This window comes from Diorhabda sublineata, chromosome 10 (genome assembly GCF_026230105.1).
Source record: "Diorhabda sublineata isolate icDioSubl1.1 chromosome 10, icDioSubl1.1, whole genome shotgun sequence".
Lineage (NCBI taxonomy): Eukaryota > Metazoa > Arthropoda > Insecta > Coleoptera > Chrysomelidae > Diorhabda > Diorhabda sublineata.
Window position 1 is genome coordinate 11638279 of NC_079483.1, and position 25098 is coordinate 11663376.

A 25098-nucleotide genomic window follows, 5' to 3' on the forward strand; every position below is an offset into this window, starting at 1 on the left:
TTAACCCTTAACTGATAATGTCGGAAAATATATGGCCTAGCGATTCAAACATTCAATGCACATATTCTTACATTTACCAAGAAGTGGTTTCGCAGTTTCCCAGCAGGTCTCTTTCTCCTCACATACTATGTGTCAGTTCAAACAAATCCCTGTATCTGCCTTGTTGTACTTTTACGGAACAACGCGGACCAGACCCAGTTAAATAAAATTTTTGGTTAAAATAAAGTGCGTTTTCTTGGTACACAGTATACAACATGCGAATTATACATCAAAGATTATACCCTAAAATAGAGGAATACATCAGCAGTGGCAGTACAGTTTGGCTTTGAAAAGGACTAGAAACTAGAGAGGGTAACATAAATTTATGCTTTACAGATTTTGAAAAGGCATTCGACAAGGTCCGTAATCATAAACTAATAAATATTCTACAGGCAACTGGAATTGATAGCAAAGATTTTAATTTATAGCGAATCTTTACTGGAATCAAAAAGCAAATTTACGAATTAAAGATAAATTAACTCCAGATGTAAACATTAGACAGAGTCAGACAGGGCTGTTTACTGTCACCACTACTTTTCAATTTATACTCGGAACATATATTCCAAGATGCCTTCGATAAAGATGTTGAAGAAGGTATAAAAATAAATGAGGTGACCGTAAATAACTTCTGGTACGCCGATGACACTGTCCTCGTAGCTGACTCAATGGAAGGTTTACAAACGTTATAAGATCAGGTTGAGAAATGTCAGGAGTATGTAATAAAACTTGATACCAGAAAGACTAAGTACATGATCATTATTGTTAATAATGCACCATTAAAGCGATAATGACAAATGGGATTACTTAACAGAAAATTTCGCATTGAGAAAGCTAGAACAGCATTCATTAGACTAAAAAACATATTTAAACACTTACAGTAACCCTTTCTCGAATTCACTCTGTATGTAATAACATTTTGTATACTTTGCAGTATATGATCAACGGGGCGATGAATAAAGTTACAGTATGATTTATATACCGAAACGTTTTTAAAAGTTACGGGTCCTAAATAACTCAATGGTACGTTTTTAAATATGACGATATTCATTCTTCAACTACTCTACTAGTTTTTGGAATGAAAGTTTTTCGACATAAGTAAGAAATATTCATAATATCGAATTATACATTACTCTCAATCAGAAGTTGGTTAGCACATAACATTGTGTATTGATATTAAAATTGATATTGGTTGATATTAAAGTCATCCAACTGTTTTGCCTTCCATGAACACATTATATTATAGAAGGTAGAAAAATATTTTTAGACTTTATTAGGCAATTTTTGAAATTTTTCTCCCCATAACAAGCATCCTCGTACTCCAAGGAATACTATAAAAAAATTAGCGAAATCGATTCAGCTGTTCTCGAGATTTGCGCTTAGCAACACATTCAGCGATACATTTTTATATTAAATATATCAAATTATGGGTTTATTATATTTTCTTCTTTCATCTTGAGAATTTCAGAGCCTTAATCAAAAAGAAAAATACTGTTCACACTTTTCTCTCAATCTAAAAAGGAGAACACCCGAGCCATCAGATTCAATCTATTAGTTTTAAAAACTTCCGCATGACAAATCAAATATAATTTCAATTTCAATTTTCAGTTTAGCAGCAAAGCATCTTGGTTACGAGTAAAATCCTGTAGAATATCTAGAAATTGGTATTCAAAACAATCATATTTTGCATTTATTCATTCATAAATAATTTTCATATTCTCTATGACTCCTAGTAACATGATGGCACTGGTACACAAAGAAATTTTGTTTACACCCTCGGTTCTTACATATCCTTGCACGTTTTTTGAGTTGTTTGATTCTGTATCTTCTACTCTGGTTACTAGACAATATTCTTCATATGAACTTTCAAGTTTTATTTGGGAAAAAAGATAGTCTTAAAAGATAGTATGTGAAATAAGAGATATAAGGGGCAATACTAGTTTTAGTAGAACAATTCTCTATAGGTGGAGATTTATATATGTGGCACTATTGTGATTATTTTATTGCAGCTCTAGCTCCATCAAGTTAACATTATAACACAAAAGATGTATCATTATTTCAACTGTACGATTGGAATCCACTGATCTGGCAACATTTTCCAAAGAAAATGGTTTACCTCGAAAGTGTTTACTGTATTTACTATCCTTAGCGAAACCTCTTCCAGAGCTCATCTTTTGCCTTCCGTAACTTTAGACCAAAATTGCCATATTAAGCACCTATAAGTGAAGTAGTGCAGGTTACAGCATGAACTTTCTTCCAAGGCTGCTTCTTGAATTTATTCGGCTGTGAATCTTGAAGTTTTTTCTTCTTTTCTCCATTTTTGTTCCAAAATCATAGAGATAGAATAGTTAATTATCCATTGTGTTGAACAATGACTGCAAATGTGTTTTCGAGTTTGTTTGTCTTTATATTCGTGGAACCCGTCGTGTAGAAAATATGTTTAACTACAGTTTGGTAGAGAGAGATGGTTTCGGACACCACTGTCCTTAGCTATTTTTTCAAATAGTCTTTAGTCTTGCTACCGAAGGTCAAGAAATTTTTCGAAAATATTAATAGCAGGTGCACCATGCATGTTGGCATGTACATGGAATTTTAACATATTCAAAAATACGACACTATGTCCTAAGATACTGCAGATTCCCCCTTAATGTACCTTAATGTATCCATCAAATCTTCATGAAGTTGCGTTGGGGTCAACCATATTGATATTGAGAGTGATTGACCAATATTAGGGCTACTACTGCACTCTTCAACAGTTTCAGTCATGTCAGTTTTAAACTTGAGTATATAAAATGTGTGTTATTGATAATAATTTGTTTTGATTTATGAAGGGGAAGGAGCAGAAGCTTTTGTATAAATATATTCAGTAATGTTTTAAGTGAGATCCAGCTTCCACGCTAGCAAACCCGAATACGAGAATAAGCTATCAATTAAGATGTAGAAATTCAAAAATTTTAATCTATGTAAATAGCAAAATGCACTTATGTCGATGTGCGTTTGATTACTCGCTTCAAATCACTCACACTTAATATACTATAAATAATATTATCTGACGTATTCCTCAAGTGGTCGACATGATAACTTTTTTTCTTATGATTGAGGATATATAAACTGCGCTCTAAATACCATTTTCGTACAATCAAGTATAACTCGTTAATTGTTAATTATCCCATTTTGAATTCCTTTCCTACCAATATGAAATTCGCTTTGGCTCTAGTACTTTTCGCCTGTGTTGGTAAGTAAAATTTTGTTGAAATAACCCCGATTAAGCTTTTCATTTTCATGATTATTAAAATTATTAGTTCAGTATAAAGAATCATAATCGTTGTGAGAAGATTGAAAATGTGAAATAACTGGAAACCAAATCAGGAATGAATGAATTTTATCTTCTCTACCAATTCCTCGTTTTCTATCTATGCATAACGATGTTTTCTTCAAATGTCAGGAATGAAAGAAACACAATCTGAATTATTGTATCGAGAATAACCTAGTATTGTTGAAATTTGAACCATTTCTCATTGTTTCTCGATCACTAGTGATCCTTTGGATGGAAGACAACTAGCATTCACTTTTATTAGCAATATGTAAGCAAAATAAAATCTTTATCACTATATTTATGAGTATTAACCAAACTATTATCATACTTTGTAGTACCTTTGTCTATTTTAGAGAAAAGTCGTGAATTTTTAGTACTAGATAGAATAATTTCAATTGTGGTATGCCCGTGCCCATTATCAACCATTTGATGATACCATAGTAACTATTCACCTTCACTAAATATTTGTGAAAATATTTTTAGCTTTTGTAAATAGTTTATTCTTAAAATTGGTACAATGGTATTCAAAATGTTTATTTCTCGTTGAAACGTATCTTTTTTGCTATCTATATAAATATATCATAGCCCGAAACTTTGTTTGTGGTGCCCGTTTAAGACGGATATTTTCAGCAATGCCCCAAATATATGCGTTTGAATAAGTGAGATGTGTAGAATGTTATAGGAAAGTCAGTAAATCATGGAATTAATCTTCTTGGAAATTGAGAAACTGCAGGGGTAGTATAGCAAGTTGATCACTCCTGCTAAAAAAATTACGTCAGCTAAAGTTTGCCACTAATAAAACATCCTTTACTGATTAGAACTTGATCACCATTCTCTTTGATAAAGTATTTATTAATGATTCCGTGCCCCTAAAGGGAGCACCAGGATTCTCATTAAACCTTATCAAATCTGTCAAAGGCCATGAATAAATCTTTAGCGTCGATTTACATGGCCCGACAAATGAAAATTTGTTTCGTTTGAAAACTTCATATTTTAGTAGCTATCATAGAACGTTTCCGAGTCTCTTTTTAGTGACAAAATACACTAACCGCATTTTTCTTGTCAATAACCTTAACTGTATTGCACATTTCTATCATTATATTGGCCAATTTCATCTGGATGAAAGCAGTTCCTGGACAAAAATACTTTATCCTACTCAACATCATTTTCAACGACCTGGTTAACAATTGTCTGAATTGTCTATAAGTAAACATGGGTGTGCGTAGAGAGACACAACCTACTTATTGTCGATAGTGTTTATTTCAAGCAATTTCATATTATCTTCTTTTCTGTCGAAGCTACAGCCACTTATTGGCCTTGACCTTTCAAAAATACTAATCCAATGTATTTGTGGTACCCATCGTGTAGAAAATGTTTTAAACTACAGTTTGGTAGAGGGACATTGTAAGAGACAACACTGTTTTGACCTATTTCTTTCAATGGGCCTTGAGCTGTTAAAAAATACTACTCCAATGTATTTTATATCGAGTTATTTGTTGTTACGAGCATTCTCAGGTCCCATAGTATACCGTCCAACCATTTTGACGTTGATTGCCTTCTAATTCGTTTCTAAATAATGTTGAGGGGGCTTTATCATTACTCATACGTGCCTATGAGCAAAGCTAAAACATTTTTTTGATCGGTTAAACATGTTTATCTAAAATTTGCTTATTGGTTGAATTTAGATTGTACACAAACAATTTAGAATTATATAGATATGCATCGATGACCCATGTTGTAGAAACTGTAATCTTATGAAAGCTTCCATCTTCTAAAATTGAAATGAAACTTGATATCCTATGTATAATTGTCGAGATTGACCCAATATGAATTATTTTGGTAAGAAATGATGCATGCATTTGAGATGATATTTTAATAAAAATAATGAGGTATGTGTTTATGTAGTAAGTTCCAATTTAAAGAGAAAAAACAATATGAGTGATAATTTTCCAATAATTTTGAACTCACATGGAAGCTTATGATTTTATCTAAATACAATAATCGTAATTCCACTCTATGCTGATGCAATGAGCTTCTGAAATAACTATTGTAATAATTATATCACCAGTTATGAAATCTCTCCAGCATTTCTGTTTTTATATCGTAGTCTTGTCACTTTCAGCACAGGATTCTCTTAAAATGCACGAAAATACGGTAGTCAGTGGGACCCTGATGACAATAATCAGCATATAAAACAATTGTTCACATTTTGGATTTGATTACCCACTTTCGGGTATCATTCACTCAGTATTACACGCTTTTACTTTTGATAGCATCGCTATGTTTTTTTACAATTTCGAAATATGTTGATTATATGATATTTATAAAGCAAAATTCAACAGCTTATGTCCCAAAATATGGTACACATGATTTTTCCAGTGGAAACGACTTCCAATAGTTTAAACTTTATGTCATAATTTCAAGCAGAACAGTGAAAAAACTTGAGGAAACTTTTAATAGAATATCAAAATTCCGGAACGTTTACTCTCGTATATATTTGAATCAACCAAATCTTCAATAATAACATTGTATATACGAGGGCTACTATTAGTTTTAAGATAGACAAACGAAAACAATTATTTTTTATCGGATATAGCTTCATTGTTTTCGAAATATTCTCTATTGAAATCAAAAAACCTTTGCATGGGCTTTAACTAATTGTCGATTGAGGTACCTCCAAAACAAACTTCTTTTTCGCGTGTAGAAAAACAATTATCTCGCATTTTTTTGATCTGTGGAGAAAAAGAAATCATTGACTGCCAAACAAGGATTATACGGCGAATGACCCATCAATTTGATGTTTTGACTCTTTGCATCAATCTCGCGGTATGTCACATGACGATCTTGCAATATCAGTCGATGTTTTCTGGCATAAAAACCGATTTTGGACGACTTTCACGAAATTCATCATATACTAAAATACTTCTACGACTAAATTAGGAAAAACACGGTGGTTCAAGATGGTGCTTCATCACCAAAAGTTGAAGCGATTTGATCAGCACACTGTTGTTGGTTTAATTCACGTCGAAAGTCATAGAAAATCATCGCGCGAAAATGTTTGCGAATCAATCATATTTCTTAACTAATATGAATGCTTCAAATATCTGGAAACCACACTGAAATAGGACCCGTATAACAACATGTTCTGAGTACGTTCACCTTAAAAAATGTTCATAGCAGCGATGTCAGATTTGACTTATTCTCATTAGATATCTCAGAACTTGAGTAGTAATAATCGTAGTAATGACTCATCCAATTCCTAATCATTCCATTAGTCGTAATGTGTTATCTGCACATTGTAAACTTTTCTCGGTGAACATAAATCAGTTTTAAATAAAGATAAGACGCTTAACAAGGCCGATCTTTGCAGTCGATTGATCTCTCGCGACAGTAATTTAAACAGCCGCACTCTCTGAAGAAATTTGCAGAATTTCGAAATGGAACTCACTCACAAAACATGCCACGTAATATTTCTAGAATTAAATGATGTTCTAATCATGCTGTCACATTAACACTATATATTTTACAGGGCTATCCGTCCAAGCTGCACACCTCAGGTGAGTTATATTTTTAATAGTATGAACCATCAAAGAAAAACTTTAGTTTTTCGAAGCCTCAGAATTTTATTTTGGAGTGGAAGTTGATAGATTACAATTTATTCAAATGTTTTCAAAAAATATGCCGAGTGCTAATATGAATATGTTCAACTATCGTTATCCAGGTATAATTATCATCAGAAATATTTGTTCAATGAAATTACTTGTTGTTGCAGTGTGAGTGCTGAGGGATGATGCTAGCAGCTGGAACACCAACAGCAGACAACACAAAAAAATATCAAAAAAACTTTATTTTGTATTCTAAAATCGACATGTGTGTGTTAAACTGAAAATTTAATACAGTAGCACATGATATATTCAGTCAATGACAAACTGAATACTCTCTGCACCACCAGTGCAGATGCATACAGGCAATCAATTTAAAAAATTTCAATATGAAGAAACTATAACGCTAAGTAGGATGTGGAAACGTTGGGATTAACCACCGTCTAAAACTTCTTTCATCGGGTAAAGTTATGCTAACTGCATTCTGGGATTATTGAAGCGTCATTTTAGTTAATCACCTACAAATGGGTGCTCATTATGCTGATTTAATTACAAAATTATCGAGGCGATAAGAGAACAAGGAGCAGCAACTACAATGACACTGGCAGTATTGGAATTAATTAAACATCATACGTTTCCATAGCTTCGAATTCCAGTGTCGACTGGCTGTTTCCAAAATTTTTCTTAGGAACAACTTGATGCTGTAGGTTGTGCTAGAGGTAATTTTCAGGTTCCAAACACCCAAAGCTGGAGTGTTTACACGAGAAACAGCTTCTAGTGACCATACGTGCTACAAGGAAACGTCATTGAATTTGAGGTTAATTGGAATTGCAAGGTTCGTTCAATATGGACTTCCATTAATCTACTGGCTTTATAATATTTGAGCTAAAGATATATAGCTGTGTGAGGAGATTATTTCGAAAGACAGTTACATAATTCCTGTCCCAAATCTTAAGAATAATAAAATAATTAATATATTGATAAAATTGACAGATTAGAAGTCAAAAAATTGTGAAGCTGTGACTGAATAGAAAATCACAAACTGAAAACCTCAACTTCACTCTTAAATTTTTTGAAATTGCTTAAATAGTATGATCTCTTCAACTTCTTATAACTACGAATTAAAAATTTTGAGCAATACTTTGTTATCAAAGGAACGATGCAAGATAATGATTCTTTGTGAATTTATATCTCAATCCTAGTTAACATCTAATTAAAACGATCTAATATTAATTGATAGTTCCACAGTGTATCAACTCAGATTCCGAAGTTTTACTTCTAAGTTCAAGATGCCTATTATTTGTTGATAGTTATTTGGAAAAATTATATAACAATGATCTATCACCTTGATAATGGTCGATAAGGTTTATTAGGGTTTGTTTATCAACAATCATTGGTGCTATAGGATAAAAGTATAAATTTTTAATCAAATGATGTTATTTGTTCTCGTTCCTTTGGTAAATTATACATCATTCATACCATCTTCAAGTTGATAACTTTTCCTTCAACTTTAGAATTAACTTTTCCATTATTATATTACAGGCAAAACAAAGGAGATTTACTCTGTGAACTGTGTACAACCGTAGCTAATTACATCAAAGAATTGATTCAAGAAAATTTACCCGAAGTAAGTTACTCAAATAATTTGATGAAATGATTGGAATATTCTTAATGTTAATATAATAAACTCACGCGAAACAATGTCATTAAAGAAACTTCGAGTACGAGTACTGCAGAAGAAAAGAATCCTATATCCGGACCGCAATCAATCTTAATATTAAATGAAAAAATCCTAATCTAACATCTTATTGATCCAAAGAATGTATTAACAGTTTATACCTATTTCAATCTCAAAATATTTATGGGTTAAAGCGTGATCCACGAAAACGTGGTGAGGAATCGAGTCACTTTTCAAGATCTTCAAAATCACAGTGTAGTGTCAGTTTTGTTAGAAATTCAAATCAGATTCATGATTTGGTTTTTTATCAATCCATGAAAAATATAGATTCCAATGTGCACGTGTTCACCAAACCACCATTTTGTCATTATACAGTGCTCAATATATGCGTTCTACGTAAAATTTTCGCCTCCGTTATCCACGATATTCCCATGTTGGAATAGGAATTTCCACTGTCGCAGTCATTTTACTAACTATAATAAGAAAGTCCACTGCATTATCTGTGAAGGATTGGATATATGAAGAATTAAATTTTTTTTGTGGTCAAGTGATGATTCAAAATAACGACTTGGTCGATAAACATATACTTTAAATCTATTTGTCGTTTTTCACTCTTCGTATGCGATTCTTAGGATTCTGTGATGCCAGTCACGTAACATCATCTACCCTGGTACATTTTATATATTAATATATTCGAGCAGATGTGGATGATGGTTCAGGATAAGTTGTATTCTTTGAATTGAATAGTATGAAGTGGATTAATAATACAAAAATAACAATCAGTGTAATGATCACAGGGTTCCCTCCAAATTCTCGGCACTGCAAACTTCATTGCTCTTTTTTCATCTCACAACTTACATTAAAACGTAGAGTGGAGCCCATTTTTGACTTAATTTTGAACTTGAAAACTTGATATGCCTCGCAAATCTTCAAATTTGTACTTAAATAATATTTTTACACTTTCACTTTAATAAATTGGCCGCTAATATAACAAAACGAGTCAGCATCTCGTTTACAACTTCTTGTATCCATTTTGCACAGATTGAAACAATGAAAAATGATATGAAAGACGTGATTTCTCAGTAATATACAAACACCAACTGTCGTACATAAAGAGCGATGCAAGAAATATTGCTCATACACCTTCTTACTTCTCTTTCTATACCAATAGCGCGTGAAAGCCGACATTGATTAGGCGCAAAAATTAAACATTGTCAAATCACTGAAGTTCTTATAAATGAAAAATTTTCATATTCTTATCACATTTATTCTTATGTATATGCTTATATAATCAGAATTATATATTCTGATTGTATAAGCATATACATATAATCAGAATATATTAAGTAAAATCCAAGCACAAAAAAAATATTTTTTGTTGACTCGTGTTATTTCATCGACTTCAAACTAAAGTACCTTCATATTAGTAGGATTCATATACTCATTCTTCGAATCAAGATATAATTATGAAATATGTCCCCGTTCAAAAAGAGATTATCACCTTCTCGGATGTAAGTTGAACGTAGTCAATCAAAAATTCTCATCATTTATACATACAAGCATTTTATTGAAAATCTTTTGTTGTACTACTTTATGGTCTGAATACAAAGTATTTGAAGAATTTCTGTTATGATTTATTCTGGAAAAATTTCGCTATCGACGAATTTACGATGAAACTGAGTATATTTCTGCGGCAAATGCCGACAATAATTATATTACAACAATTTCATCAATTATTTCCTGATTGTGGAAACTATTTTCTCATAAAACTCTATTTATAATTCATGGTTTTTCTTGATATTTATTATTTTATTTATCTGTTCTACTCTCAATATACAAGTTTCTTGAATCTAAAGATTTTTTTACATCTTTTTAGGAGAAAGTGAAAGAGGATGTGCAAGAATTATGCAATGGTTTGCCAACAGACTTAAAAGAAATCTGTACCAATGATATTCTTCCTCTTGTGGATAACATATACAAAGACCTTGCAGCACTTACAGCAGAAGATGTATGTAAAGCTTTGGAATTTTGTACAGCTTGATAGATATCAATAAATATATATATAAATAATATTTTCGTTTCTTTCTATCAATAATCCATCATAAATTGGCAATGATTACATTTAAAAACCGTACGTACGTATTCTTTTGTAGAAGAAGGATTGGAAATCAAACTGATTGTGTAGTATTTCGAGAGAATAATAATTAAGAACATTACAAATACACCTTCTTCTTACACCGCCCCCCTTACAGAGAAAAATTACATAAATATCATCTAAATAAAATTGTTAGCTAGACAAGTGTTATTTAAGTTCTGAAGCAGCTGGTAAATGCTGGGGACAACTCCCCAGTATTTCTCTATCATGGCTTTACGTAGTTTTCTTATTGGTTATCGTCTCTTCCTCTACTATATCCATAACATCTTTGTCAGTTTGCGTTGAAGTAAAATTTATTATTTAATCGCGTTGCGCTACTCGATAGGGTTCATTTTGATACTTGGATGTGACTAGACATATGAAGGAAGAACTTTCAACTAACGAGCAAGATAGTGAAGAATTAAATGGAAAATCTCATCATTATTCACGGATCAAAGAGAATAACATAAAAAATCCACCTGAGGACAGACAGAATTTTATAACAAAGAAATAACATAAACAATTTGAATATGAAATATTAGGACCTTAGGAATTACGACTACGACAGTATTAGGAAAATTAACGAATCTCGATGGCTCGAGTTGGTGCTTTGTCACCAAAAGTCGAAGCGAGTTGATCTGCATACTGCTGTTGGTTTAATCCGTGTCAAAATTCAAAGAAATCATCTCACGACTTGATTCCATTTTTTGACTACAATGAATGTTCTAAGTATCTGTAAGCAACTCAAATAGGACTAGGATCACCATTTAAAATGTCGAACTGTATGATGACAATGTAGATTTGATATATTCACATCAGTGTTGCTATATTTCAAAATTTAAGAAGCAACTCTCGTACTATCGCAAATCTATTTGCATATTGTACAAGATATGATATGATATGATCGAGATATCGATGCAACATAATAGGAAATTCGATAAAGATTTCATTGGCTTACAGATTTAGGTGAGTCATAAATTGAAATTTTCAAATAAATGGATGATAGACACACCGCTAAATCCAAATTTATGGTAACGCCAACATTAACAAAACCTCCGTAAATTTATACATTTATATATTCATATATTTCAAGCAAATGGACAAACATGTTTGACTATGATTGATGTTTTTTGAAAAAATCCCCTAGATGGAGCAACAGCGGCAGAGGGAATTGAATTTTTACTCAATCTTATATTGGATAACCACATTTTATAGTATTAGAAAGTAACAGAGAATTCAAAAATTGACATGAAGGACATAAAAGCATATTTAAACGTCGTTTCCACTCGTCCCGTTTGACAATGGAATTGCTGGTCATCGTTAAATTGCTTTTTTCGGTTTGAAAATAAAATAATTATGATTACTCTGCTTTCTAAATAGTTAGAATATTATTAGCCCCTACGTACTTAAATAATAGTTTTCTTTTTAATCGGGACTCGTGGACTACCGCATCCTTTGACTATAATTTTTGCAGCTTTTGTGAACGTTTTCTATAAAAAGAAAATAATAAAGGAGACTTCGAAAATCATGTCGACAAGTTTTTCGCTACTCAACTAATGATATTGTGCAGATATTAATTCACAAAATATCTCGAGTGATAAGAGCACATTTATTGAAATAAGATCGAATAAGAATCACTATAATTTGAAACTGATTATGAAACTTATTGAAAAAGAGAAGGTCCGCAGCATTTAAGGATTTTTCTAATCCATTCAAATTACACTGGTATGAATAAAATGAACTTACAAATATAGTTAACAGCGACCGCACTATAACGACTGGAATTGTGGAGAAATTTGGAGCGTATTTCCAAGAAAACTGTGAAAACTCCATGCCACTTACAATATCACGATAACATCACAAATATAGTACTTAACCACCTAAACACAAAACACATTAAATACTACGAATTCAAAGTTCCTGACAACCTGCATTGAAATATATAACATAATTTTCCAATTGAAAAACGGCTCCAATATCCTAATTAAAAATTTACTCAAAAAAAGTAGTGCAACATGTTCTAAAAACAGGATACTACCCAGATAAGCTCACAATTGCCAACATCATTCCCATTATTAGAGCAAATAAACAGCTATGCTATGTGAATAGTTATAAATCTATATCCATGCTCAATAATATTGCAAAGGTGATAGATAGAGTAACTTTCAAAAATTTACAAAACTTTCAGAGGTGGACATAGTACAACGGCTGGAATAATAAGAGTTTTTAATTATATAAGAAAGAGCTTCCAGGATAAAAATAAGTTCATCATAGTCGCTATCAACATCCAAAAAACCTTTGAGTCCGCATGTTTAAAGGGGTTTGATTTATAAATTGATAAATTTAAAGTTACCAAATCTTTTAATTAAAATTTTGCATTCATATTCAAACAACAGAAAATTTAACGTTGAAAATAATGAAGCATGGAAGGACTATATCCCATAAATGCTGGAGTTCCTCAAGGGTCAGTTTTAACACCTTCGTTGTATTCCCTTTTTAGATATGAGCTACCCACTTCCCAACAAATCCTAACAACCATATACGCTGACGACACTTGTTTTGTAGCATCAGCGAAACATCGCGATCATGAGAAATATCCATACACATTTAAACAACAAAATTTTATACATTTCCAAACAATAAACTAGCTTTATATATCTCAAAAACAGAATACTTGTTACTCAGTTAACGCCCACATCGCTAAAGAAGTACAAGGAGCTAAGATTGCAATGAGAAAACTCCACTCTCTAATTAACACAGTAAATTAACCACACGAAACAAATTTTTATCATACAAACAAATCATTATACCCCTGTCTACTACACAGGTACCAAACAAAATTTCCGCCTCCTCAGGTGGTACAAAACAAACACCTTCGTATGGCTATTAGATATTCATGCTACCCAAAACTTTTTAGAACCTCGTGGTTACATGATATAGCCGACATACCCAATGTCAAAGATTTCGTAACAAAATTTTTTTCGTAACAAAAATTTCAACAAATTTTAACAATTATTGTCTGCCAAAAGATCTTCGAGAAAAACTCAAAGCCGCAATCGCACAGGATATATATTCGACAGTGGTTCGAAAACTCCAAATTTGATTAATACAATAATATTCGTGAATGAAAACTTCCACATATACCAATTATATTCAACGTCAGCCATGTTGCCTTCTCGAAAACTAAAACTATTAATATTTGGACCCCTATTTTTATGCTGCTTTTCAAGGATATTTCAGCCGAAAAATTCCGGAAGTCACAACATTACACCAAGTTATCAAACTTGTGAATAATACCCCGTTGCAAGGAAAATCGACATTGCATCCAGACGTTCAAATGACATTATGGGTTGCAAGAACATCGGTTAACGTATTTATTTATTAATCTATAAGTTGTAATGTAACTAATGAATTAGAACAGAAAATAGAGATATTTTTAATAATAATAGACTGGTATGCATAAAAATCGGCCCTGTCGCTATTCTTGACGATTCCTATGTAAAATCAATCCAAATGTGACCTCAGTATGGCAACAATATTGAAAATATAAAGAAACAATTAGGCATATTCACTGCACGACGCTGATGCTCCCAATACCACACGCGCATATAATCGCTGAGGAATTCACAACAAGCTTAAACTTGCTTTGCTCTTCTCGTTATAGTACCACATTGTTAAGATCAGTACATCTAAACCCGTTGTAGAGTTATCTTGTCGACGATTTAAGCGTGAATTCTGTGTTTCAGAATTATTTATTTGAGTAAAACAGTACGATTAGTTTGGGTTTTCTTCCAAGTGCATAAATGTGATTTGCGTTTAATATCGAGTATTGATTTACTGCTTAATCATGCTGATAGCTTCTGATTTATTTGCGGCGAATTTACTTTAAAAGCGCAACGAAATGCCTTCCTCCCCTTTATAAAACTGCTTAGAATGAATTTTGCTTTGATTGAAAAATCGGCAACTTGGGCTCGATCAGTTTGCTGTACAACTTGTTACAGTAGTTTTACCAATTGACTCAAAAGTAACCATAAATCAATTTCATTTGCTGTGCCTATGGTTTGACATTAGTTCTGTTAGCTCTGCAAGAAAATTTTATCCCTGGTCAAAAACATGTCGCCCACGCTTCTTTGGTACCGAAGGAAAATATTAACTTGCTACCTCTGCATATCAAACTCGATTTGATAAAGACGTTCGTGACATCAATGGATAAGTCAGGTGAAGCACTTCATCTAAGCAATGCTAAAATCACACGAGGACTTTTGTGGTTCCCCAAACTAGACAACATTTTCAAGAACAGACGTTTATTCAACACCTATAAAAAAAGAATCCCAATAATTGCATATCTCTTAAAGTATACTTTCTTCACTGAAAATTTAGAGGCAGTCTCCGTTGACCATGAGAAACGGTTCCATCAAGACATCAAACATCCTGGCGGAGTACTCCTGGTGTTTGAGACGAGATAGCTATATCTCATAGTATAAAAGGAGATGAAGTACCAAATAATGGTTCATACCCTAATTATTAATAATTGTTTCGAGCTAAAACGGTTCCTTCTGCTCATTCAAATTAGATCAATTAACATAGGTTTATTATTATTATTAGAAAGTTGTGAAAATAGGAATGTGGTATCACCCTAAAATGATGAGTTGTGGAAGAAAGCAACAGTTATATTTGAATTGAGGACGTCATTTTACGTAATAATCACCAAGAATAATAGTAGGACCTTCTTTTGCAAACCAAATGTACCCAAATATATTATTGTACAAGTTTCGTTATTTGAAACATTACGAACAACATGTCAACGTTTCTCTTATGTTTAATAACAAAAACTTGGATCCTAAGGTAGTTATACATTCTCAAGTGAGTGCTTTTGTAAATATTACCGTGCACTATCACTTATAAAACCTACGTTATCACGCAAACTCCAATTACTTACGTTTGTGCCCTTTTGACTCATGTGCAAAGAAACGTTTTAAGACAAGAGTTAGCGAAACAACCAGAGACTAGGTCAAATATATCGAGTATTCTTGGTATTGGGGGATGTGAATTCAGCCACATTGATACCCTGATCTACGGTTTCACAAAGCTAGTTTTAAATCACTGTTAAATTCATTGAAAAAGTGTCAGAGGTTAGGTTTAAGTTCGTAAAATAGTTTTATACTTTATAAATAATAGGTGCTATACAAGGCTAGACAATGTTTAATTTTCACTTGAAACTTATCCCATCACTTTGTTGAATTCATATGAATTTGTACATTTTTGGGAAAGATTTTCTGGTTTTAAAATGGTACCTTAAAATCTGACGGAGTTTAACATGAACAAATATTACATTCCAAATTTCTCTGGCTGAATTTACCACACCAAAAGGTCATCTAACTGCTATCATCTCTAGGCGTCTCACAATTATAGTATATGTATAGTCGCAATCATGTAATAGTGTGAATCAAACAAAAAATCAAAAGATTCCGGTTGCCAGAAATACAAGAATGAGTTTTTAAAAAAACCAAATAGAGTTTCGACAATTTCATAATCAAATTTTTTTGCAATTCACATTAAAATTTATTAAATTTTAATATCTATTGTCACCATATTTTGCGATAACTTATAAATAAACTACACATGAGATTATCTTTCAAGTGGTATAAAAAATTTTTTCATTATTGTCGACGATATATCAACTGCGTGTCAGGCCATATTACACTCATTCAAGTATAAAAATCTCACAACATGAAATTAGCTCTGACTTTAGTATTTTTCGCCTGTGTCGGTGAGTACTGATATATAGAAATTACTTTAATCTGTCTTGTCAATTTATCAAATAATGCAATTATGAAAATGGTTTTTCTACCCCATACTCACAGCACAACTTGTAAAATAAAACTTCAATGTACTTCTATAGAAACTGGTATAGAGGCATTGATATAGTGAGGATGCTGATATTGTATTATGATAAAATTTACTAATAGTTGGTTTTTGAAACTTCTTGATGAGCTTATTTGACTAAAAAGAAAAAATATAGTACCATCAGGATGGAACACCATGTCGTTACAACACAATTATTGGACATTTTCTCTTTCAGATTTATCTGACGAGAAAATACGTGAAGTTTCTTTGGCCCTACACTAAAATACTCATAGCTCTCTCCTATTGAAGCTATAATTTCTCCTATAGGTTTTGTTAGAATTTATGATTTATTGAAATGACATTTGGAAGCATTTCACTTAGCTGAAAAAATCAATAACTGATTATCTTATCATATTTGGTCCACGTCATCAAAAAATTCCCGTGAACTATGATACCTCGTGAGATGTGAAGCATTAAATTTTTAATTGGCATTTGAATCAGTTTCTCCCGTTATCTTATAAGAAATCCAACAAAAAAATCCGCAAATGCGAGCCTGATTATACGTCGTAAACAATTGAATTAAACAGATATATTAAGGTTTGATGACCAGAGCGACCAAGAGACTTTTAGTGGCATCGGGCAGAGTTTGGTCCCGAGGTCCATTAGGTCAAAATTGAGAAATGAAAGAAACCTGCTGTTGAAGTAGCCCAATGTCTCATTTTTTTAAAGTCTGTCTAAAACTCGATAAAAATTCATGGCATGAGCTGAATTTTTCTGAAACATCTCTAGACCAATGGGTTAATAGGCTTATAGGACTATAAAAATGTAAAATAATCTGAAAATGTTAAATAAATCATATGTTTTACAACCAAGTTCGAAATAAATATTGGTACATGTGGCGCGAGCGACGATGTCTACTGTCATGGTTTGTATACTCTAAGAGTTTGAGTGAACAAATGATGTCTCTGAGGTCTAAGCTTAGTGAGCTACTGCGCACCAACATCTGTACTATTGTCAATAGAGACGCAACTGTACGTGGATTTGTGAAAGATTGGACAGTTTCTGAACGGAACGGAAGAAGATCCTCTGAACTGTATGCTGGATGCTGTTAATTTTATAGTGGTTTAGAATTTCTCATATTTTTTATAAATATATAGAACTCAATTTGGCCCGAAAAAATGTAAAAAGGGATATAAAGGGAATAAGATATGAGTAAAAAGACTGACATTATGAAATGAAGAATCAAAAATAAAAATTCTAACAAACTCTGAGGGAAAATATCAGAAATTAAATAAAATGGTTGGAAGGGGGGAGAAAACAAAATAATATATTAATAACTGGACTCCCAATAACTAATGATCCAAAAATTGAATCGACATATGAAAAAATTTGTAGAGCAGGACTTAAAGTAGAAACTAAAGTAATTCAAACGCTGGGAAATATAATATTCACCTATCGAAGAAATTGAAGATTATACGGAATAAGAATATACTAATCTAAAACTACTTGAATTAATTCATAGTTCTAATGATGAAATTCTACAGAATCTGAGTATTTCTTTTCTCTAATTTAAGGTTGGTGGGTTATATTTTGGTTAAGTAAAAAAGTGATAATAAATTTGTTCATTGAAGCCAGATTTTAGATTAAAATTTTCTGTGTTAATTAAAGGTACTTATCGGTGATTTTGCACTGGAAATTTTAGAAAGAGTCTTACTTTCTATTTACTGTTTAGATTAATAAAAATTTAGATAAATTTATCGCACTGCTCACAGTAAATCGGGGTCTTATGTCTTATCAAATATGTATATAGGTTTTATAAATTTTTATTAATGTTAATTTACATTTTGAATTTGAGAATACTGTAATATATGATAGATTTCTTAATAACATTTATATGATTCACAGGGCTATCCGTCCAAACTGTACACAATGGGTAAGTTATAAACTAGTACCTCGTATTTATTCCATATATCTTTGCTATAACAACATCTTCCATTATTATTTCAACTTTTGAATTATCATAAGTTCAAAAAAACTGAAAAACAAACAATCATTTGATTTAAACATAATTGAATATACCTTCGAGAATCAAATGAAAATATAGAATGGGAATCAAGAAAAGTTAAATATTTCGATATTTCGGGGGAAAATTGAGAGAAGATTGAGAGAAGACGTCTTCTGTATTTAGGTTTAATTCTAGAAATCTAGAAGCATAAAAAATAAGTAAAAATCACCCCGGATACAAGAATAAAAAATTTGTGAAGCATAAATGTAACCTGTGTTCACCTATGGCGCTTAAATAGTAAATACAACAACAAAAAAAGGTAAAAAATTGATTATATTAGAGAAAAATGGAAATATTAGACCAGCATATGCCATAGTCTTTATTATATATAACAAATATAGAAAATACTGCAACTGTGACACTCGAACAATAAAGATAAATAAAGAGAAATTGAGGATTAAAACGGTGAGCACATTCAAATACCTTGGAATGGGAATAGGAAAAACAAGCAAAGAGGACGCAGAGATTACTAAGAAAATTAAAAAGGCCTCTAATACATATTATAGCATAAACTATTTTATCAATGAGAAGCACGCCTTAAGAAAAGCAAAGCTAAATGTTTTTGAAGCAATTTATAAACAAATATTGATTTACAACTGTGGAACAAGGACTCACTAATAGAAATTTTTAGGACAAATGTTCTAAGGATCCTACACGAGCATTAGATATGACAAAAATTAGCGTGAGGTGGGTATCCGCGCAGAGCAAAATAGAATGTAATCCTATCAATTGTAACGAATCATTAAACTATGGTCTTCTACTATGATCCGACATGCAAAAGAGATTCCATGGGGTGGTAGTTGCGTAAAAAAATTATCGTATAAAGACAAGGTATGCGCTTGCTTTATGACAATGCTCGAGTACCCACTGCTTCAGTTTCCAACGCTATTGTGCACAAATGTAGCTTTACGGAGATTGATCAAACAAGATGCATCGTATTTTTAAAGTGATATTTTACCAGGTCTACTTTCTAGGTAGACGTGAAGTGAATTCTACAGTTAAAAACATAAATCGAAGGAAGAGATGGGACATGAGGATTGAAAGGTCTCAAATCATTGATAGAAAAGTAAAAATTATATTATACATACCTACTATGAAAAAATAAGAGTGAATTAGGATCTACATGTCGTTTTGTCGTCTAGTTGAGCCATTGGTTCATTAGAAATAACATAACTCAATATTCTGATCAATTAATTAATTAATGAATTATATAGAAATAAAAAACTGGAAGAAGAAGCCATATAATATAAATGTTAGAATATTTAGAAATTTTAATTAAGAATTTGATATTAGATTAGCTTCGATTTGGGTTATTCATGAATCATTTGTTTTCACCAAACCATTTTTTATGCAGAATTTTTAAAAAAATAAACCTCTTGGAAGCCCGTGAAAGCAGATTATGTATATTACAACTTTTTATATGAACTATTCAACCCTTATCTATGGCTGTACAATCACCCTCAAATTTATTAAACTTTTTATTTATTTTACAGGTTGGAAAACAAAAAAGATGTAGTCTGTGATCTATGCAAAACTGTCGGGACTTATATCAAGGAACTAATAGAACAAAATTTTCCTGAAGTAAGTTTGTAACTTAATTTTAATGAGAATGATTTAAAAATTGACTAGAGCCTTCAGGTATTTAAATGACAAATTTCTCCCTATAGAAAATAAAAGGATAGTTAATTCATAATGAATAAACCGAAACATGTTCCACATAACCCATTCAAGAAATAAATGACATGAATATATAAATATAAGAACCCATGAAGAATATATTAAATAATATGACTTATAATCAGCAAACTCTCACAAATATTTTCCATTTCCTTTCCACTATTTGTTGTTTCCAGGAGGGAATAAGAGACAATAAGGATAATTTTTGTTCCTTCGGAAAAGTAAAGAGCTTGTCAATGATAAGTATGAAATATATTAGAGAAAATTTTTGTCATTTTTACTTTATACAAAGTACAATTAATAAACAAATCCAATAATTTGGGCGTTCATAGATTCTAAAAAAATCATAGAATTTATTTTCATTACATGGTACAGGATATAGGTCTTCTTTAAATAAATATGCCTTTCTTGAACTACATCTTTCTCGCTTCTACATTTTTTATGCATGTATGAACTTTTTATGCATGATTCCAAATGATTTTATGTTAACTCCTATAGTTAACATTGCTGATATCTTCTTGTATTGACAGTTTTTGAGCTACTACCTGTTTATAGATTGATGTTTTGAAGAACTAACACAACAAAGGAATCGTTTTTCTTAATAAATTTGATTGATATACTGCTGGGAATTAGAAATTCAGTAGATATTTCAATACATGATTTGTCGATATTGCGCCAATATCCGGAAACATTGAAAATACGTTTCATTATTTCAGTCTCAAAAAACTGATTTGATATTCTTACCATCTTATTACAGAATGTGTTCGATTAAAGTCAAATCTTGTCTGTTATCAGCTGCATATTTGTCATTGTCAATTATCTACGATTAAGACACTCTATTGATTGATGATGTTAGTCATTCCAAACCAGTGCTTCCCATTTAGATTCAAGCAGAGACATTTTATTTTATGCTAATAGAATACGAAACAGCATTTTGTTATGGTCGATTGAAATGATTACTCTTTATGAGCTACAGGAATATCCATAATAATATACAATGCGGTCCATATGTATGAAATAAATTCAATTTTATCGTTATTAGGTACTTTGTGAAAAAGCCTAGGACAGGGCGATTTTTATTCTTAAATTAACAATTTACAATATGAAAATATTATTCCTCTCCAGAATCCCCACTGAATTATTAGCACCCCCTCGAAAATTTTGAATAAGTAAGGGGGTTGTGTGGCACCTTGCTGGAAACGGATTTCAGTCCACTGCTCAGCAATATGAAGTTTTATCAAGTCACAAAACTTTACGTACAAGGAAGATAATATGTCCATGATATTTAGAACATACTTTATAATTACATAAAATGTTCAAAATGACCACCATTCACTTCTTGACAATAATCGAGGCAATTTTAAAATTCTCGTACAAAATTTTGTATGTCCTTAGGGGTTATTTTGTCAATTTCTTCCGTTATCCTAGCTTTTGAGTCAGCAATATTATCTAGTCCATTAAAATATACTTTAGGAAAAATCAGATATCTGCTCTGCTAAACATCAGGAAAAAATTTTTGAAAATACTAAAATATTTGTCAAAAAGCCAAATAAACAATTAATATGAATATAGAAAGCTGTTGTTATTTAGATATTCTAATTTACTGAATTTCAGTTATGATTGGTTCTGGTAATAAAACAAGAACTTAAAAAGAGAATTGTGAAATTTTTATAACATATACCCTGATCAACACGTTTCGCAGTCTACAGTAAACAAAATTGAAAAAAAAAGTTTAGTGTAACCGGACATGTAAAAATATTAAAAAATCAGATAGACATATACAATTTAGTGATGAAAAAAGTTAAATGTAATCCAGAGATTCAGGAAAACCTGCCTAAGACAACTCGAGAACTTGCCGCCGACAATAATGTAAAGTAAATCATCTATTTTGAGAGTTTTGTATGAAGAAAAATATTACCCTTACAAAGTTCAGTTAGTTCAGGAGTTAAATGGATATGATTCTGATGGAAGGCAAGAATTCTGTGGATTGATGATGGACAGAATGAACGCAGATCGGCAGTACATAAACAAAATAATTTTTTCTGATGAAGCGACAATTCATTTGAACGGAACAGTTAACAAACTAGATACGGCTATATAAGAAATTTTCATTTTTTGGAAAATTTCAAGTCGAACAAATTCTCATTTCACAAATCGACTCCCGGTATCGTGTAGGGCATAAAATTTCCTATGAATTTGATCTCAACGATTTTTTTGTGCGTGTACCATCGAATTTTAGTTCTTTCAAATGAAATATGCAAACAAGCTGCGTTTCGAGCTTTCACGGGATTTGGTCAGAAATCTAGGCGATGTGTGGTCGGAGCACTCACGTAAAAAAATTCTCACCCCTACTTTTTCTATTTTTTCATTGATTTTTCATAGATTTTTTGATCTTACTTCCCCGGACTGTCAGCTATCATTGTAGTGACAATAATCGCTTCTGCATAGAGCGCCTGATTGTATAAGCTCACCAAGCACAAACCCACTACACTCTCTGATTAACAACTTTTATATATTATTTATCAGTAGCACATTACTTTACTGGCTACGTATTCAGTATATCTGGTGTCAAAAATATATTTTGAATCTCATTTCCTAGTTATGTTTACTAAGTGTATTGATATTATTGAATTATGAAAAATAATTATTGATTTTAATTTCTTTAGGAAAAAGTAGAACAAGAAGTGAAAAACCTATGTGATTCTTTGGGCGGTGAGTTGAAGGAAATCTGTAACATTGTTTTCCCTCCCCTTGTCAAAACAATCTACGAGGAGCTTCAATCAGAAACACCAGAAGAAGTTTGTGAATTACTTGGATTCTGTTGAATCAAAAAGTTGACATGAATTTTTAATAAAATTTAGATATTGATCTCTTGTTTTCTTTTCCATTTTCTATCTATATATGACAAAAACTTATTTCCAAAAAATCATTTTAATATATAATTAAAATGATTTTTTGGAAATAAGTTTTTGTCAAATTTTATATCTAGACTGCTATTATTAGAGCATAAACAAAATAAGTGGTGAATGAAAATTGTGTAAATTGGGTTTGGATTGTGAAAGAAATTTTGTTAATTGAAATGTTTTCATCGTTTCGAGAAATATAAAATAAGGACAGTTACATGTAGGATAATTGAATATGCATTATAGGCACAGCTCACCAGATTCTAATCCCTCTAAAAAAAGCCTTTAGCAGTGACAAAAAGGAACGGCTTGAGTCATATGGTTGCAGGAAGTCTAAATCTTCATAGGTAATAAAATCTTCTCAGATTAAGACCTTTGTCTTTGGATTTTTTATTATTGAACAATAGCTGCCTTTTGATCTATCTCCAGAACCGTTTGGGTTATCATCTTGATTTTCTGTTGGAGTTATCCCTAGGCAATTTCTATGCAAACTCATCAAACGGGGTGAATTTGGGTTCAGTTCAATCTTTGTCACTCTCTTCATCCTCAAGCACTTTTTTCAGAATTTGACTTGTGAATTTGTGAAATCTGTGATGTGAATGTCTGAGAAACAATGAATTTCACACATTAACCTTAAAAAAATCAAATTTTATTGTCAATTGTGTATCACTGTTGCCAGCAAGTGAGCCGAACGCTCAGTTACTGGCACAAACAAGTTCAAATTGCTTAGAAAGGATGTCCCACGTGCTTCAACTCAGAATGCTCAACACCAACTGAATTGTAATATTTGGTTCGAGGATTACCTAAAAGCCTGCGAATTTGTACCAAATATACCGTCGCTGGAAGACACTAACAAAGGACTATATGAAATAGGTATGCTCAAAAAGGAAAAGTACGACACATACGGTAAAATCTTGTGTCTACCCATAGACGTTCATTTTCATGTCTGCACCATCCTAGTAGGACACAGATCCTGCTAGAGGATCGATAAGAGACATCGGTATCTCGTGAAATTTTTGCCAAAACCTTTATGGTAAAAGAGTGGGTTTGTCCAATCCTTCAAGCCATACAAATCTCCCGGAAAGTCGAGATTCACTCCAAAAGGGACTACCTACACTTTATATATATCAAGGCTGGGAGAAGATCCAGTTCAGAAGCTAAATGCTATCGTCTATGAATTGTTGATCTTTTGAAATCGACGAATCGACTGTTTCTACTTAGCTTATATTAAATATCTCGGAGTGACCTTTGACTAGACACTGGTATGGAGTCAACACACACGAGCAGTAGGACATGAGGGACAAAATGTTTTATACAACTATTTTGGAATACTCGAAGAAGAATTGAGTCTAAATCACAAAAATTGAGGAGCTTGTTTTATAAATCTAGAGGAACAATACAAATCATCTGAGACTTGAGAGCTTCTATAGATAGTGAAACAGCAAAATAGACAAAAGAAACAGAACATTAGACAAAAATGCAAAAAGGTTCGTAAATCACGAGTTTCATGTGAATATGCACATCAAGATACGAAAATATTTTGAGTGAGTCCTTTTCAAAGATATTCTTTCCAACGAAATTATTTTATAGTGTTTTACCAAAACGTACGATTGATAATGGTGTTAGATATTTTTGGATACAAACTACGAAGGGGAGATTAATAGATAGAAAACAATATATTTGAAAAATATACGGATAAACATAAATTACAAGTTCAAGAGGATTCTCAATTCATTTAATTCTCCCATTGTGATAAGAATTAGTAATACATTTAATCGAAGTTATCTAAATTATTGATTCAAGTACTGAACATTTATCAGAATTCCCAATAAATATGTAC

The 25098-nt window shown here is 31.9% G+C and overlaps 2 protein-coding genes across 2 annotated transcripts; both read left to right on the forward strand.

Moving 5' to 3' along the window:
- Positions 1-3143: 3143 nt before the first annotated feature.
- On the forward strand, positions 3144-10702 carry LOC130449495 (prosaposin-like). The gene is made up of 4 exons (XM_056787347.1): positions 3144-3271; positions 6882-6909; positions 8497-8581; positions 10509-10702. Exons 1-4 carry the CDS (start codon positions 3232-3234, stop codon positions 10671-10673), a joined length of 318 nt encoding a protein of 105 aa, XP_056643325.1. The 5' UTR covers positions 3144-3231; the 3' UTR covers positions 10674-10702.
- Positions 10703-16409: 5707 nt separating this feature from the next.
- Positions 16410-23223, forward strand: LOC130449737 (uncharacterized). The gene is made up of 4 exons (XM_056787721.1): positions 16410-16536; positions 18519-18546; positions 20172-20259; positions 23022-23223. The coding sequence occupies exons 1-4, from the start codon at positions 16497-16499 to the stop codon at positions 23178-23180; spliced, it is 315 nt and encodes a 104-aa protein (XP_056643699.1). The 5' UTR covers positions 16410-16496; the 3' UTR covers positions 23181-23223.
- Positions 23224-25098: the final 1875 nt, after the last annotated feature.

Coding starts and splice junctions, on each gene's coding strand:
- LOC130449737 (XM_056787721.1), top strand. CDS start 16,497: ATGAAATTAGCTCTGACTTTAGTATTTTTCGCCTGTGTCG. Junction 18,547..20,171: donor GTCCAAACTGTACACAATGG/GTAAGTTATAAA, acceptor TTTATTTTACAG/GTTGGAAAACAAAAAAGATG. Junction 20,260..23,021: donor TAGAACAAAATTTTCCTGAA/GTAAGTTTGTAA, acceptor TAATTTCTTTAG/GAAAAAGTAGAACAAGAAGT.
- LOC130449495 (XM_056787347.1), top strand. CDS start 3,232: ATGAAATTCGCTTTGGCTCTAGTACTTTTCGCCTGTGTTG. Junction 6,910..8,496: donor GTCCAAGCTGCACACCTCAG/GTGAGTTATATT, acceptor ATTATATTACAG/GCAAAACAAAGGAGATTTAC. Junction 8,582..10,508: donor TTCAAGAAAATTTACCCGAA/GTAAGTTACTCA, acceptor ACATCTTTTTAG/GAGAAAGTGAAAGAGGATGT.